At 34.9% G+C, this 15,633-nt stretch overlaps 1 protein-coding gene across 1 annotated transcript; it reads right to left on the bottom strand.

Annotated features, from left to right (window-relative positions):
* Positions 1-10,846: 10,846 nt before the first annotated feature.
* Positions 10,847-15,182, bottom strand: LOC133313180 (GDSL esterase/lipase At5g03610-like). The gene is made up of 4 exons (XM_061514516.1): positions 15,017-15,182; positions 14,481-14,693; positions 12,458-12,729; positions 10,847-11,365 (listed from the first exon to the last, which is right to left on the bottom strand). The coding sequence occupies exons 1-4, from the start codon at positions 15,081-15,083 to the stop codon at positions 10,847-10,849; spliced, it is 1,071 nt and encodes a 356-aa protein (XP_061370500.1). The 5' UTR covers positions 15,084-15,182.
* Positions 15,183-15,633: the final 451 nt, after the last annotated feature.

Raw genomic sequence — 15,633 nt, 5'->3', positions numbered from 1 at the left:
TCTCACCCCGTCTCGGGGCAATTATTTCAGGAGATAGCAGTGGAGCAGGAGCGCTGGAGCGCTTCATATTTTGCATTTTGTTGGCCGTGTGGCCTAGGCTAGACTTAGGGCATGAACATGTCATTTGTATTTATTAGTAGCTTCATTAGCATTTTGTTCATGCCATTTTGCCTAAGTCTAGTAGTGATGTATTTGGTTATGTTGTCTTTTAAATTAAGTTGAAATTTTAGAAGAATGTAATTTGAAGTTTTAGTTTCAAGTTGTAATTTGTAAAGCCATATTGTAATAGTATTGATGCATGTCTAATTATGATGGAAGGGCCTTAGGCCTATTTTAGGTTATGATAATATGTATGATGGAAATATGCATGAAAAAGGTGTTAGTGATTGCAACTACTTGAGAATGACTAATATGGACTCTATGTTTAATAACTATAAACTGGATTGGGTTGTAAGTGCCCCAAGGCGTTGTTGGTCCTTGTGTGTGCCACCCATTGGATTATTACTGTATTATCATGTGTTTATTAGGTACATTTGAGGTTTAAATGATCTTTTACAAATTTGGGATTATTGGAAAAACAAAGGAAACTCTGGCGAATTTTCTGTAGAATTGGCAGATTTTAGGCGAACTTTGGGAGAGCATATCTCCCTCCATAGAGGTCCCCTAGGGACGTGCCATACGCCATTTTGAAGGTTGAGATGTCCTCTACCTTGTGTCAAAATTTGAGGAAATTCTGGGTTGATCTTCGGCCTGAAAAAAATAGAGAAACACGGACTGCCCATGTGCCCCTGCACCTGAGGCAGATTCTGGACCGGATTTGGGAAATTAATTCCCGCTTCGTTTCTCCGCCAAATTAAGCGTGTGATATATCAAAATGAAGTTTTAGATGTCTAGTTTGTAGGATAAAAATTTGAGAGCAAATGGTTGAGTGGATTGAGTGCAGTAATTCGAGCAATGTGAGTGGTTTGGAGCTGTTTTTGGGGTTGTTTGGGCTAATTGCTTATCCAACTTCAAACGGCGATAACCGGAGCAAATGAGCTCCGAATTGAGCGTATGATAGCTTGTTAAAAAGGGAATTAAGTAATACAAAAATATAATCTGAGAAGAAGGGTTGGTTGCGATCGGTTTGGTCGCAGAAAAATTTAGAGTGAAACATGTTCGAATTGGTAAAAATGTAAAGTTGGAAATAGGCTAAGTGAGTTTATGGGAACTCCTTAGTAACTCATAATAAATGATGTAAGTTATAAAAATAGTTGAAATAAGTCTTCCGCAAGAGTTTACGGTTACGGTCACAGCTTTTAATTATTACGCTTTTTATGATTTAAATGCTCGCGTAATAGTCGGAAAAAATTTATTCTCGTTTTTTTAAATGAACTGCTGTGATTGTAACTGCGCTTAATATCATAATTAATGTTAACAATACCGGTACGTAACGGGCTGTTACATTTTATGGTATCAGAGCAGTTTTGTTAGGGAACTCTGATAATGAATATATAGTTGTGTTGTGTGTTGCATAGTTGTATGTAGATTCTTATCGATTACTGCATATGTGATTCCTTAGTGTGGGTCTGATCAACCCATTCCTTTGTGTTACATGCGTAGTCATCGTAAGAAGCCTGCGTGGCAACCTTGGAACACCAAATGTAAGTCCTTAGCCTGATGTTGTGGATGCAGTGTTGACTGCTCCATGGACAAGAGATGGCAGTAAGTAAAATATGAATATTATAGGACTTCAGGGAAACATACTTAAATGTTTTGTCTGACCTTGTAGATGAAATTTATAAAGCTGGATTGTAAGTGAAAGTTGTAAACAAATCTATGATATGTACGGTATTGCATGGATGAACCTTGTAGTACCATGAATAATAAAGATATATAATTGAGATGAGTCCATAGTATGGAAAAGGTATTGGTGAAGCTTCCAAGTATATGTGTTGTATAGTGTGTCCAGGTGGACGTGGTGAATAGACTTCATCAAGGTGGAAGATTAGAACCTGTTGGGTTATTGAAAATGATGAACAGATATGCTTAGGCATGAGTTTGAATATTTTATGTTGACTAGAAGTTATAAGTCCTTGATGGATGATGTACACTTAAACAAATTGAGATGGTTCATGCAGAGAAATAAATAGAATAATTGATGATTAATCCTATGGGATTTGACCACTTGAAATTATAATGCTGGTCAATTGTTAAATTGAGATATATTGAAATATGGGATTTAAACTCATAAGGAGGTAGTGCTGATTAAACATAGGCGAGATGAATTAATTATGTATTATATGTATAAGGAAGAAGTTGATAGAATCGCCATGGATGGCATTGAACAAGGTTCATTGAGAGTATGATTGTCCGTAACGGAATAATGGTTTAGCTTGACCGATATGCCATGAAGGAAACAAATATGATTATATGTGTGCGTTAATGTGTGGAATTCTCCTTGGAAATGGCTACTATGTAGAGATTCAGGTGTTATGAAGCATAAGAGGATTGATCCATGATGGAGGTCTCTTGGAAATCTCAAAGAATGAATATCGTAATTTAAATGGCCTAATTACTTGTGGATGTTGTAATGCATTGTGAATAATACCTAATGGCCTGATGGCCAGTATACCTATTCTGATGAATAAACGGATGATAATCCAGTGATGGCCTAAGTGCCAGTATACATATATATGTATGTACACCTTGTGATGGCCTGAGCGCCTAATTATCCGTGTTGAGGTAAATTATTAAATTTTTTTGTAAAAGGACAATGAGGCCGAATGAAATCCTCGATGATGGGAAGTATCTGAAGAGATTGTATGATTAGAGAATGAGCTAATGTACAACCTGATGGGAAATCATGTGATTAGTGTATGAACTAAGTTACAATAAAGTGTGGAATTATGTGTTTAGCAAAAGAGCTAATGTGTAATGTCAAAACAAAAATGATAAGATTAGTTAATGAGTTGAGGTATAAGTGTTAGTGCAAGGATTGATATAACTTTCCAGTGCACGGATTGAGGTGAAATTAGTCTTTGTGATAGGACGAATATGTTTAGAAGATCCCTGTGTGATGGGAAGTATATGTGAGATGTGTACAGAACTTTGAGAAAATTCTTGATTCACGGAATAGAGATTATGTTATGAACTATGCCAAGTGAATAGTCAAAGTAAAAGAGAAAACAATCTGTGAGAAGAATAAGCAAGGAAGAGATAATGGACTATGGATTTGAACAATAACATGACAGAAGGAACTATTGAGAGTTAAGAAATGTGTATGAAATTACGAAGAGAATGTGAATTATTATAATAGTGACTTACATGTAAACTATCAGTGAGAAGAATGAAATGAGAGAGTAAAATGAATTGACTTATATATATAACAGGTGTATATTATACCATTATTACTATGGTTATGGGGATAGCCCCATGTGAATATACCAAAGATATTTTGCTGTTATATACAGAGTGATACAGACACCAAATGGACTGGGTCCATGTGTGATCTGGAGTGTACGGAGTACCAGTTTTGCCGTTATATACGGATATGTTATAAGTATGAACTCCCCTGTGTACTGGGTACACGTTTGCTGTTGTATACAGATGTGATGTAAATATGAACTCCTCTATGCACTAGGTGCACGTTATGAGACTTGATATTACCATCTCTGTGCGGCCTATGTGCCCGAAGTGTGTAGCCATCTCCGTGCGGATTATGTTCCCGGAGACTATTATTATGTTATACGAGTAATATGAGATGAGGAAGTATCCCGCAGTGATGAGACTGCTATTATAGTTGAATTGATCTACATAAGTGCACAAATAAGAAACGTTGGGAATACTAATAGAACACAGTCAGCAGGTGGTAGGTTATCATTACTGCATGGATTATATGGGTGGATTCTCTGATCGGTGGGTCATTACATCTGGGGCCCTGAGGACAGCAAGAGCTCGAGCGGTTAAAACCTGTGAATGTTGTTACCCACTGTATTGAGAGAGTTCTTCCATGTGATTAACGCAAAAATGAGGTCAGATATTTGTAAATGGACAATAGTATGTCAGAATTGGAGACAAGAGGTGAGGTATAGTGTGTAAATTTTTTTTTGAAGTGTGATAGTGAAACACTATTGTGGGTGTAAAGTAAGTTTGATGAAATAATTTCGGCTCCAAGTGAGGTACTAAATTTGTTGGAATTCTCGTCTTATGATGAAAGAGATAATAACGAGATTGATGTTGACAGATTGAGTGAGTGTCCTTCTAAGAAGGCTGGTGATGATCAAGAATTCAGGTTAAAACGGTGAATTATAAGCCCTTATAAAAGGTAAATTGTGATGGAATCAAGCACGAATGTGTAAATATAGTTGGAAACTGGAATTGTAATTGGTTACCTAAAATTTGATAACCTGACTTACGGGTGGAGTAGATTGAGGAGTGTTATATATAATCGCATATACCACGTATGGTGGAAAGTGTATGGAAAATGCACAATGCTGACGTTGTTTTGGTTAGGTACTAATAATATATGGTCGAGTGCTTGTGGTAACTTCGAATGTTCCGAGAGACTGATATACCAACCAGTGGTGAATTGTATAAGTAGGGGCAATGATGGATTTAGTTTTATGTGACTTGATAATCAAGTTTCAAAGATTCCTATAGGATGAGACTTGCATGTGAGAGACATGACATTTTTAGTGGTCCATCAGTTAGTAGTGAAATGGGTTTGGAAAATGATTCGTCCCAAGGTGTTTGGTGAAAGTTAGTGAAGCTGTGAGTTTATAGTATTTTAAAGTGGACATCCATGATAAAAATGTCGATAATGAAGAAGTGAGGGTATAAATGAATGAAAAATGATGTTGAATCTATAATATTGTTACAGGATGATGAGTAAAAATGGTTACTTGGTGAAAACCTTAGGCATAAGACCTTTGATACGAAAGTCATTAATGAGTGTTGTGTTTAGACTGTGAGAGGTCTAAGTATGGAGTTGAGCTGGTTAAGTTGGTAAAGTTGAGATGGTTAAGCTAATAAAGAGTTTAACAATGAGTGTAAATTATAAATATGAGTTTGTAGATGGAAAAATTTCGTGAGTATTTGTGGTCGAAAGACCTTATAGGGCTAATCGAAAATATAAACTAGTATGGGTATTGCTAGTTTCGTATCAAAAAGAGAAAGATATAGTTGTGAGTACCTAAAAAGAGGTGAAGACACGTGACAAGGAAAAATAAAGTAAATGAGTATAGAATTTAATGTGAATCGGAATTGTAGGACACGACAAAGTGCCTTTGAAACTAGAAAGCATGTGGTTGGGTGAAAGCCAAGAAAACAACGAAATGATAAGAGTAGTGACAGTAATGGAAAGAAATGGTTGTTGGGGTATTGTCAAAACAGTGAGGACCGCGAAAAAAGTTAAGTACTAAAGAACGTGAGTTGGAAATACTCCAGGAATAACTAGTGAATGTGCATGAAAGCGATTAGATGCTTTTGAGAACGACCATGGGTCAGAAAGATGGATAAAGATGAGAATGAGGTAAATTGATACCGACAAATCCGTAATATTGTTATATTATTACCTACAAATCAGCGAAAGGGTAACGGGAGACAAGAAAAAGTGTAAAGTATTGTGAATTAAAAGGTCACAGAACCATGAGAGACAAGTGATTGTGAAGGATCAAAGGATAATAAGTATCATAAAAAGGAGATCATGCTTGTGATAAAAGTAATGTGGTAAAGGAACACACTTGAGGATGCTACTTGGGAGCGGGATGATGAGATTCTCCGACTGTGTCCTGAGTTAGCGGATGAGTATGATTTAATTTTGCGGACAAAATTCTAAAAAGTTGGGGTGAGTATAACACCTCACAATTTTAAATCAAGTAATTAAAATATTAAGTGAGCAATCAAGTGATGGATTAGTGAAAATCCAAAAGATTAGGCCAAAATACAAAGAAAGGGCAAAACGGTAATTAGCCAACACGCAACCCTAGGAAGATAAAAATTGAGTAGAAGGTCTCAGATGGTAAAAATAACCCTGGAAATGGGTTCAGAACGAAAAATTGAGTGGACAGGCAAGTTTCAGAAAAATCAGTGAATAGTGTTTTTCGCGGGTAAAAATACCGCGTTACGATTGCACCGTAAAACGTGCCAGTTGAATTTTGAGCTCTAGGTTTCAAATATGAGTTATAAATGGTTTATTGAGTTAGGAAATATGATTTTTGATAAAATTTGATGGAATTAAGTCATTTTGGGGAAGCGTGCCAACGGCGTGCGCAATAGCTTAAAACAGTGTTTTCTCCGAACGACCGGAAAACTCTGGATTCATCTGATCAAGTATAATTAAAGGACAATTGTTAATGTTAAAAATTAGAGTTTCTAAATAGGTTGTGAATTTACGGACGTTTAGTGGAATCGGAGGAAAATTCGGATTAGTTTTAAATCGCGTGAGGTGGCGGTGGGACCCACCCCACTTAAGTGACTTAAGCCACATGTGCTTGGCACTATTCATGCATCACTTTCCTCCCTCTTCTTGTTCAAACCCGCAGCCACCATAGCCCTTCACCTCCAAGATTTCATTTCACCATAACTTAGCCATTTCTTCACCAAATCCATTGATTCTTGTCTTGAAATTTGATGGAAATGGCCTTCTAAATCCATTGGTGGTACTCCCAAGCCTTGAAAGCCACTAGATTTTGAGAAAAACCCTCCCCAAAGCTGCGGCCCTTTCCTTTAGATTTGTGAAAATGGTGTTGATTGATGCTCCAATGGTGGAGTATGTTTAGGAGGAGCCTTGTGCCAAGCTTTTGGGTGAGTTTCCTTGTGTTCCAATGGTTTAATTTTGTGGTTGAATTTATGAACCCTAAAGAGGGCTTGTTGGATTGATGTGTTTAGAGAGCTCAATTGGAAAATGTTTGTACATGAATGTGTCTTAGAATGATGTGTAGTAGCCATAAATGCAATAAAAATTATTGATGAAAAATGTGAATTTTTAACTTAGAAAATTTTGAGGTTGTCATGACTTTGAGTTTTGAAAATGTGTTAGGATTGGATTGATGAGTTGTTGTATGATTGTATGTTGATATAATAGGATTGTATGAGGTGTGGAATGATTAAAGTTGTATGGAAATTCCTTGGAATGCCATAGGGTAAAATTCGATTCTTTGAGGAAAGATTGAGGAATTGATGTTGAAAAATGATTTGGATGATGATTTGTGTAGTTATATGGTGCTTAGATGGGTTGTGTTGTGCTTGGAGAGTGTTTGAATCAATGGAAAAAAATGAATTGTGTTAGAGACCTAAATGAGCCCATAATTAAATATTTCGCAAAACGATGCGTAAATGTCGGAAAACGGAAAAACGACGATTGAACTAGCCTCTAAACAACCTAAGGGAGTGTTATAAAATGAGAAAGAAAATTTAGGAAAATAAATCTCAAATTTACACCTACATGGCCGAACCTCCAAGGGGAAAAGGGGTGATTTGGCGATTTTCGCGTTTTGATGTAATTCGACGCGAAAATGATGAACCGGCACTTGAACCGGCCTATTGACAACCTAATGAGACGTAACAAAATGAGAAAGAAAATTTAGAAAAATAAATCTCACATTTACACTACAATGGCCGAACCATCTGGGGAGGATTTTTGTGTTTTTGCGTTTTGATACTATTTGACGAGTACTGATGGATGTACGTTATTGTATAGGTTGCCGTACGTCGACCTGAATCCCGAATCTTGAATCAGTGAATTGCCCTTGGTCCGGGACCAAGTGGATTGAGGTAAGAAATTGGTTCATTGCATGTGTAATTATAAATTAACATGTATGGGTTGAACTGAGAGTGATTGGGAATGTCCTCTGTGTAGGCATTCCGCTGTGTACCGAGTTGAGGGATAAGCTGCTGCGGAGCTTGTGGAAACACGAATTAAGGTAACCTCTTGGTACTGGGGCTTGTTCCCCTTTTCTGTTCCACCTTGCCAGTTGATGGCAACGGTAGGAAGTGTGTATGAATAGTATAGAACACATGAGCATGCATGCATTATTGTTATGGGTACTGCAGTACCGAGTCTCTGGCCAGTAGACAGTTTTATTAGCCTTCGGGCATTTTCGGACTTCCGCTGGATAGGTCTCCAGGAGGGAGTTCCAGTTGACTGCGGTCATGGTGTGTGATCCGGGTAGGAGCACACTAGGAATGTCTTTGGCGTTTTGGTTGGTTTGGGCATCATGGTTGTGGTTTCTGTGAACACACCTTGGATGATACCCATAGGCTTATATATGCCGAGGGCGTACGTGGAATTGGGGTTACCATCCCGTATCGTCGTATTTTGTTTTCTTTATATTCCCTATTCTCTAAATCCCTTGCTATATCCCGTTTTCAAAGTGGTTGTTGTATTCTATTGATATGCATCGAAGTGAACCATTGGGTGGAGTTTTCTCCAGAACCTCTTGGTTACTGAGATATATTCGTATATCTCACCCCGTCTCGGGGCAATTATTTCAGGAGATAGCAGTGGAGCAGGAGCGCTGGAGCGCTTCATATTTTGCATTTTGTTGGCCGTGTGGCCTAGGCTAGACTTAGGGCATGAACATGTCATTTGTATTTATTAGTAGCTTCATTAGCATTTTGTTCATGCCATTTTGCCTAAGTCTAGTAGTGATGTATTTGGTTATGTTGTCTTTTAAATTAAGTTGAAATTTTAGAAGAATGTAATTTGAAGTTTTAGTTTCAAGTTGTAATTTGTAAAGCCATATTGTAATAGTATTGATGCATGTCTAATTATGATGGAAGGGCCTTAGGCCTATTTTAGGTTATGATAATATGTATGATGGAAATATGCATGAAAAAGGTGTTAGTGATTGCAACTACTTGAGAATGACTAATATGGACTCTATGTTTAATAACTATAAACTGGATTGGGTTGTAAGTGCCCCAAGGCGTTGTTGGTCCTTGTGTGTGCCACCCATTGGATTATTACTGTATTATCATGTGTTTATTAGGTACATTTGAGGTTTAAATGATCTTTTACAAATTTGGGATTATTGGAAAAACAAAGGAAACTCTGGCGAATTTTCTGTAGAATTGGCAGATTTTAGGCGAACTTTGGGAGAGCATATCTCCCTCCATAGAGATCCCCTAGGGACGTGCCATACGCCATTTTGAAGGTTGAGATGTCCTCTACCTTGTGTCAAAATTTGAGGAAATTCTGGGTTGATCTTCGGCCTGAAAAAAATAGAGAAACACGGACTGCCCATGTGCCCCTGCACCTGAGGCAGATTCTGGACCGGATTTGGGAAATTAATTCCCGCTTCGTTTCTCCGCCAAATTAAGCGTGTGATATATCAAAATTAATTTTTAGATGTCTAGTTTGTAGGATAAAAATTTGAGAGCAAATGGTTGAGTGGATTGAGTGCAGTAATTCGAGCAATGTGAGTGGTTTGGAGCTGTTTTTGGGGTTGTTTGGGCTAATTGCTTATCCAACTTCAAACGGCGATAACCGGAGAAAATGAGCTCCGAATTGAGCGTATGATAGCTTGTTAAAAAGGGAATTAAGTAATACAAAAATATAATCTGAGAAGAAGGGTTGGTTGCGATCGGTTTGGTCGCAGAAAAATTTAGAGTGAAACATGTTCGAATTGGTAAAAACGTAAAGTTGGAAACAGGCTAAGTGAGTTTATGGGAACTCCTTAGTAACTCATAATAAATGATGTAAGTTATAAAAATAGTTGAAATAAGTCTTCCGCAAGAGTTTACGGTTACGGTCACAGCTTTTAATTATTACGCTTTTTTATGATTTAAATGCTCGCGTAATAGTCGGAAAAAATTTATTCTCGTTTTTTTAAATGAACTGCTGTGATTGTAACTGCGCTTAATATCATAATTAATGTTAACAATACCGGTACGTAACGGGCTGTTACAATACCGAGACAAAATATGAAACAAGATAAAGAATGCTTTTATTTATTTGCGACAATACAAAGTCCATTTATGTCCTACTCTAATCAAAAGATTGTCTCTAGGACTTCCATATACTAACACACACACACACATATATATATATATATATTGCAAAAAGTAATAGGGATTGTATAAAAGCAATTAAACAGATAATATAAATTTTTAAATTTTTGTCACCCGTTAAATTAAATTATAAAACTTATCCACGGTTTTAGAAAGAAAAATAATAATCCAATCTCTTTATTATCCTAGCGATACTAGGTATGCAATAATACCCAAACAAAAAATATTATAATAAATTATGCTTGTCCATACATTTCAGATCTAAGGGTGATGAGAATGCAACAGAAGCATGGCTGCACTCACCATTAGTGACTCATGACTAGAACCACAAATCTAATAAATGATGAGTGGAGCACACATGAAAATAGCAGCGTCTTAGTTTTCGGGCTTTTCTTTAATTGAGTTATAATCTGGTTGTAAATTTCAACTCACTATCGGAACTAAATCTTTAATAGGCTTATATTTGATTAGACCCAATTACCCAACCCAACTTATTAGGTTTGGTCCGGTTGGTGAATCATAGGGTCTACGTGAACCCTGTCATTATATTTACTTAATTTGGAACATCATGATTCTTTTTTATTAAGCTGAATCATCATTTTCAATTAATATTGTTTTGAACAATATTTTTATTTCATCATTAAATAATAATAAACAAAAGCAGTAACTTGGGATTATATTCCTTCACAATAGAACAATTAATTTGCACATTGCACCCAAAGAATTGAAAGCATTTGGAGTGATTACAAACAAAAGATTATTTGAGGAAAATTTACAAATGAAAAGAGGGTGCATTATTAGAAAACAAACGAAATATTGAAAAATATTTTACGAGCATGCATAGCTTAAAATTCTAGTATCGAAGTTGATGAAGAACACTCATTGTCTTTAACTTGTTACACACAGCATGCCAACCTGCTTGCGTTGGGTGAAACACATCCCAAAAGAAAGCTGATTTGGGATTATCACAAACCTTATATTTCTTCACGTTGTTCTCATCAACGCTTCCACAAGAATATTGGCTGCTTACCCCAACACAGCATGGTTTTAACTTATCCTTAATGTTATTGGTCAATGTGTGGTTCAGCACTGACATGAAACTGTCGTAAAGGTCAAGAATTACGAAGGTTGAATTATCCTTGCTTACTTGGTTCAACTTGGTCACAGCTTGGTTTAACAAGTTGTTGTGGAGAACTACAAGGTTGTTAAACGTATCATTGCAACGTTGGAACGAGGATGAGGTTGTGATTAGAGGAAGGCAACCAAGGGGTTGTAGACCACCCACAACTATTTTCTTCACTCCCAACCCTTTGATGCGAATTAGATCTTTTGTTGTTTGATTAACCACTGACGCAATGAAAGACGGGAAACCCTGCATACATTCAGCAAAAAGAGGGAAATACTAGTTAGTAAATGAATATATATCTTCTATGAGGATTTTTGCAACGTTAGTTGTGAGTGAATAAGAATAAATAGCATGTTAACATTTCTTTACGAAGACAAGAAATAATATAATTATAAAATTGTATGAGGCAATTGGGAGGAGCAAGAAAATTTCATAAGAAGGACCGAATTATATATAAGTGTATTTTTTCCGGTGAGTTATAACTCTCTATATATGACAAAAATAAAATAAAAAATAGAGATGATACTTGAAATTAAAGGATTGCATATGAGCTTGGAAGCGATTGCATATGAGCTTGGAAGCTATCACTTATATATATATATATATATATATATATATATATATGTATGTGTGTGTGTGTGTCTTTTTAAGGGAAAGATAGACATAAGGAGGTGTGAGCCTTACTAAATAAAATAAAGGTATACGTCACAATTCTTTGTGTCTATCTCTCTTAAAAGGACCTAAGTTTATATATTTTAAAAGGACACAATTGAGAAATATATCTCAAGTTGTTTGAGAAATATTTTTCTCATATATATAATGGGTCCCTTTTTTCTCATGTGGCACAAATTTCTGTAAAAAAATAACTATGTATTACGGGTAGTGCATAATTATAAGGGGTATGAAAAAAAAATTAATATTATAACTATGTACTACCCGTAGTACATAGTTGTTTTTTTTTGTAAAAAATTTTAAAATATATATTACCCGTAATACATAATTATTTTTTTGTTGTTGGAATTCCTGTAACAATTTTTTTTGCCGTATTAATTCGGAGAGGAAAGGTTATTTACCCTATTCCCACTTTCGCTCCACCACTTATCTAGAAAATATTATTCATTTGGTGGTAAAGAAAGTCCAAAACTTAACCGAGAAACCATAATATAAATGTGTTTGATGTCATTTTTTTTTTGGTAGATACCAATAGCTGTCGGAAACTCTAGTGAGTTTATAGATTTTTTCACTATATGATTTTTATTTAATTTATTCCTAACTAATGTGAAATTTGGTTACTCATATTAAAATTGCGAATATGATAGATAATTCAAATTGATTTACCTGGGCAGACCCATTTGTGGCCAAGTAAAAATTGTAGTCATTTCCAGCAACGGAGATATAGGCAAAAGAGTTACTGAGATCTGAGGCAGTGTACAATTTTTCTTCGATGATCTGCTTGAAGAAATCGATCTGGATTGTCATATTTGGGTTTGTAGAGGACGTATTAAAGACACCGGTTCCACCGAAGGCAAAGTTCATCCCATATTTCATATGTTGTGGCATCAGATTCCTCAATTCGTAGGGGAGGGGCGATTTGAGTCCCAAATACTTAGCTGCACCACATTTTGTTTTGTTAATTCAGTGTTACAAGAGGAAGCAGTAATTCACGAAAGAGCTTATGACTTGTGAGGTTTTTTTTTCTAAGAATTAAATTGTTAGGAATAAGGAGCAGGTTATATTTACAAACTTTTTTTGTTTACAAGCTCTTACAAACTACACTATCTTCTCCCGGGAGAACACTCATTACACTATGTTTTTTCGGGAGAACATAGTGTAATTTGTAAAAAATTTCAAAAAAAAATTTGTAAACGAATGTGTCGTAGACATATAATATAAAATTATTGAAAATCTATCACTTACAAACTTAAACTTTAAGGTGAGATAATTTATTTACATGGTAAGAGAGATTCGGTGACCACGAGGTTACGAGTTCGATCACAATTCCCACATTTTTATTTTTATGTTGTACACAATCCCCTCATTTTCTAGTGCAATTAAGTCAAACATAAGGTAGAATCAAAAAATGAGCATGTGCAATATCCAAACTTCAAGTTCAAAGAGTTTTTGCTTGAGGGGGTGTGTTAGAAATATATAATATAAAATCATTGGAGATTCATTAGTACTTACAAACTTTAGCTTTGTTTTTACAGCATGATTTAAGGGGAAAAAAAGGTTAGATTAAAAGGTATAAAAATAACTTATAAAATATATTACACCAAATCTTGATTATTGATTTATTTGCATATAATATCTTACATGTTTAATAAATTACAACCATTAGATATAAATAAGAACAACGGTCAAAATTAAGAGTGACTTATATTGGTTTAAAAGTGATCCTACCCCTATATATATATATATATATATATATATATATATGGGAAAAATATTTCTCAAGCAGTTTGAGATAAGTTTATCTCCGACTACTCTAAAATTACGTCGTTTTATTTATTTATTTCCTTATATCAATTGATTCACCTTTGAAAGTTTATGATTTTCTTTTTCTCTCTTCCTTTATCACCATATATTGATCCATCTTTGCATGGTTATGATTTAGTAGCCGGAGATAAAATTATTTCAAACAGCTTGAGAATATATATATATATATATATATATATATATATATATATATATATATATATATATATGGGCAAATTCTTTTTACACTGGTGTAACATTAACAAGTCTTACACCACATCTTAACCGTTGATGAACGAAAATCATTGTCGGTATTTGTATTGTAATTAATGATTAATTAATATTAATTCATTCATATGACTTACTAAATTATAACCATTGGATGTACAGAAATCAATGGTTGCGACGTGGTGTAAGATTAATAAATCTTACGTCGGTATAAAATGATCCTGATCCATATATATATATATAGTTAGGATCTTTTGACACTAGTGTCAAATTTGAAATTTGACACCTCATCTGGGAGTTGTTAGATCAAAAAAGATCAATGGTGTCACATGCTTACAAATCAGAGTCGTTGATCTTTTTTGATCTAACGGTTCTCAGATGAGGTGTCAAAGGATCCTACCTCATATATATATATATATATATATATATATATATATATATATATATATATATATATAGGGATTATATTTTCTTATGCAACAGAAGATATGTTATCTCATGTTGCACTCACAATTTTGAGTGGGTCCCATTGCACGGAGAAAGAGAAAAAAATATTAAAGTGAGACCCATACCTTTTTGAGTGTGTAGGAGAGGCTTGTTGTCTCATGTAACATGAGATTAATATTTCCCATATATATATAATGAGAAAGTCACGTACCAATGTAATCAGTAAAAACTCTGCCGTCGGAGAATCTTCCAGCAGGTTTTCCGGGGAAGGTTATGCCATAAGGGTCTTTCCATGAACCAGGTAAATCTTTTCTAGTGTTGCCGGTATCAGCATATGAGTCCCCAAAAACGAACAGTTTTGTTGGGGGATAATTGAACTGGTCACGTTGCAACCGAGCCTCAGTTAATAGCAGCCCCATTTGTCCTGTATTAATGGTCAATAACATATGTATAATTAAGTTAAAGTTTGAATTTATGAAACTCGAATCAGATTAATGTGTAATCAATGAATATTGAGAAAAAAGAAAAGAAAAAAAATGTTTGAGATGAATAAATAATATTATATCTGTCTCAAAGAGATAATTAAGGTTGGGTAACTCTAAAAAAAGTAATATTATATCATGTTAGGGAGGACCATAGATTAATCATTATAGTGTTTTATGATCTAGCTAGAGTAGCATATTTAATATATTCATAATTAATAATAATCGTACCTAAGAGAACTATCCAAAAAAGAAAAAAAAATACCTGAGAGAAGTACAAGGACAAGGGGAAGACATAAGAGGAAAAATAGTTGTTTGAGTGAGTCCATCATGAATAACTATTGAATGAGCTTAGAAGTTCTAGCGTTTTCTAGCGAAGCTAAAAGGAGAGGAAAATAATAAAAATGATTATAGGTTTGTTGAGAAAAGGAATGAAGTGGATTGAAGGTGAGAGAACTAGTTGATGGATATGGCTTTTTATAGTAAAAGGAGAAAGACATGGCCTCCACTTTGAATTTGGTGATTTCGATAGGATGTGTATTGAAAACGCGGAGAGGGAGGGTGAAGACTGAAATGTAAAAGTTGGCACGGTCTATTTTTGACTACGTCTTCAACTCTGTTCATATCCAGATTCTTTGAAATTTGTCTGCATCAATGGCTGCTATTAAAATTATGACGATTGATGTATCAATTGATAAAAGGGTTTTATAATTAAGAAAGATTTTTCTATACATCCTTCGATTTTTATGTTGACGTAGATCTTACACATGACTTTTTTTAACATATAAATTTCACATGAGTTTTTATTTCTATGACATAAGAATTCTTTTCTCATGTAATATGTAATATGAGAATTATAAAATTCTAGATCATATTTTTTAT

The sequence above is a fragment of the Gastrolobium bilobum genome, unplaced genomic scaffold, assembly GCF_033153095.1.
Source record: "Gastrolobium bilobum isolate Gb01-03AN ecotype WA unplaced genomic scaffold, APGP_CSIRO_Gbil_v1 utg17978, whole genome shotgun sequence".
Lineage (NCBI taxonomy): Eukaryota > Viridiplantae > Streptophyta > Magnoliopsida > Fabales > Fabaceae > Gastrolobium > Gastrolobium bilobum.
The sequence above is the reverse complement of the archived record's forward strand: the minus strand, read 5'-3'. Positions and strand labels throughout refer to the sequence as shown.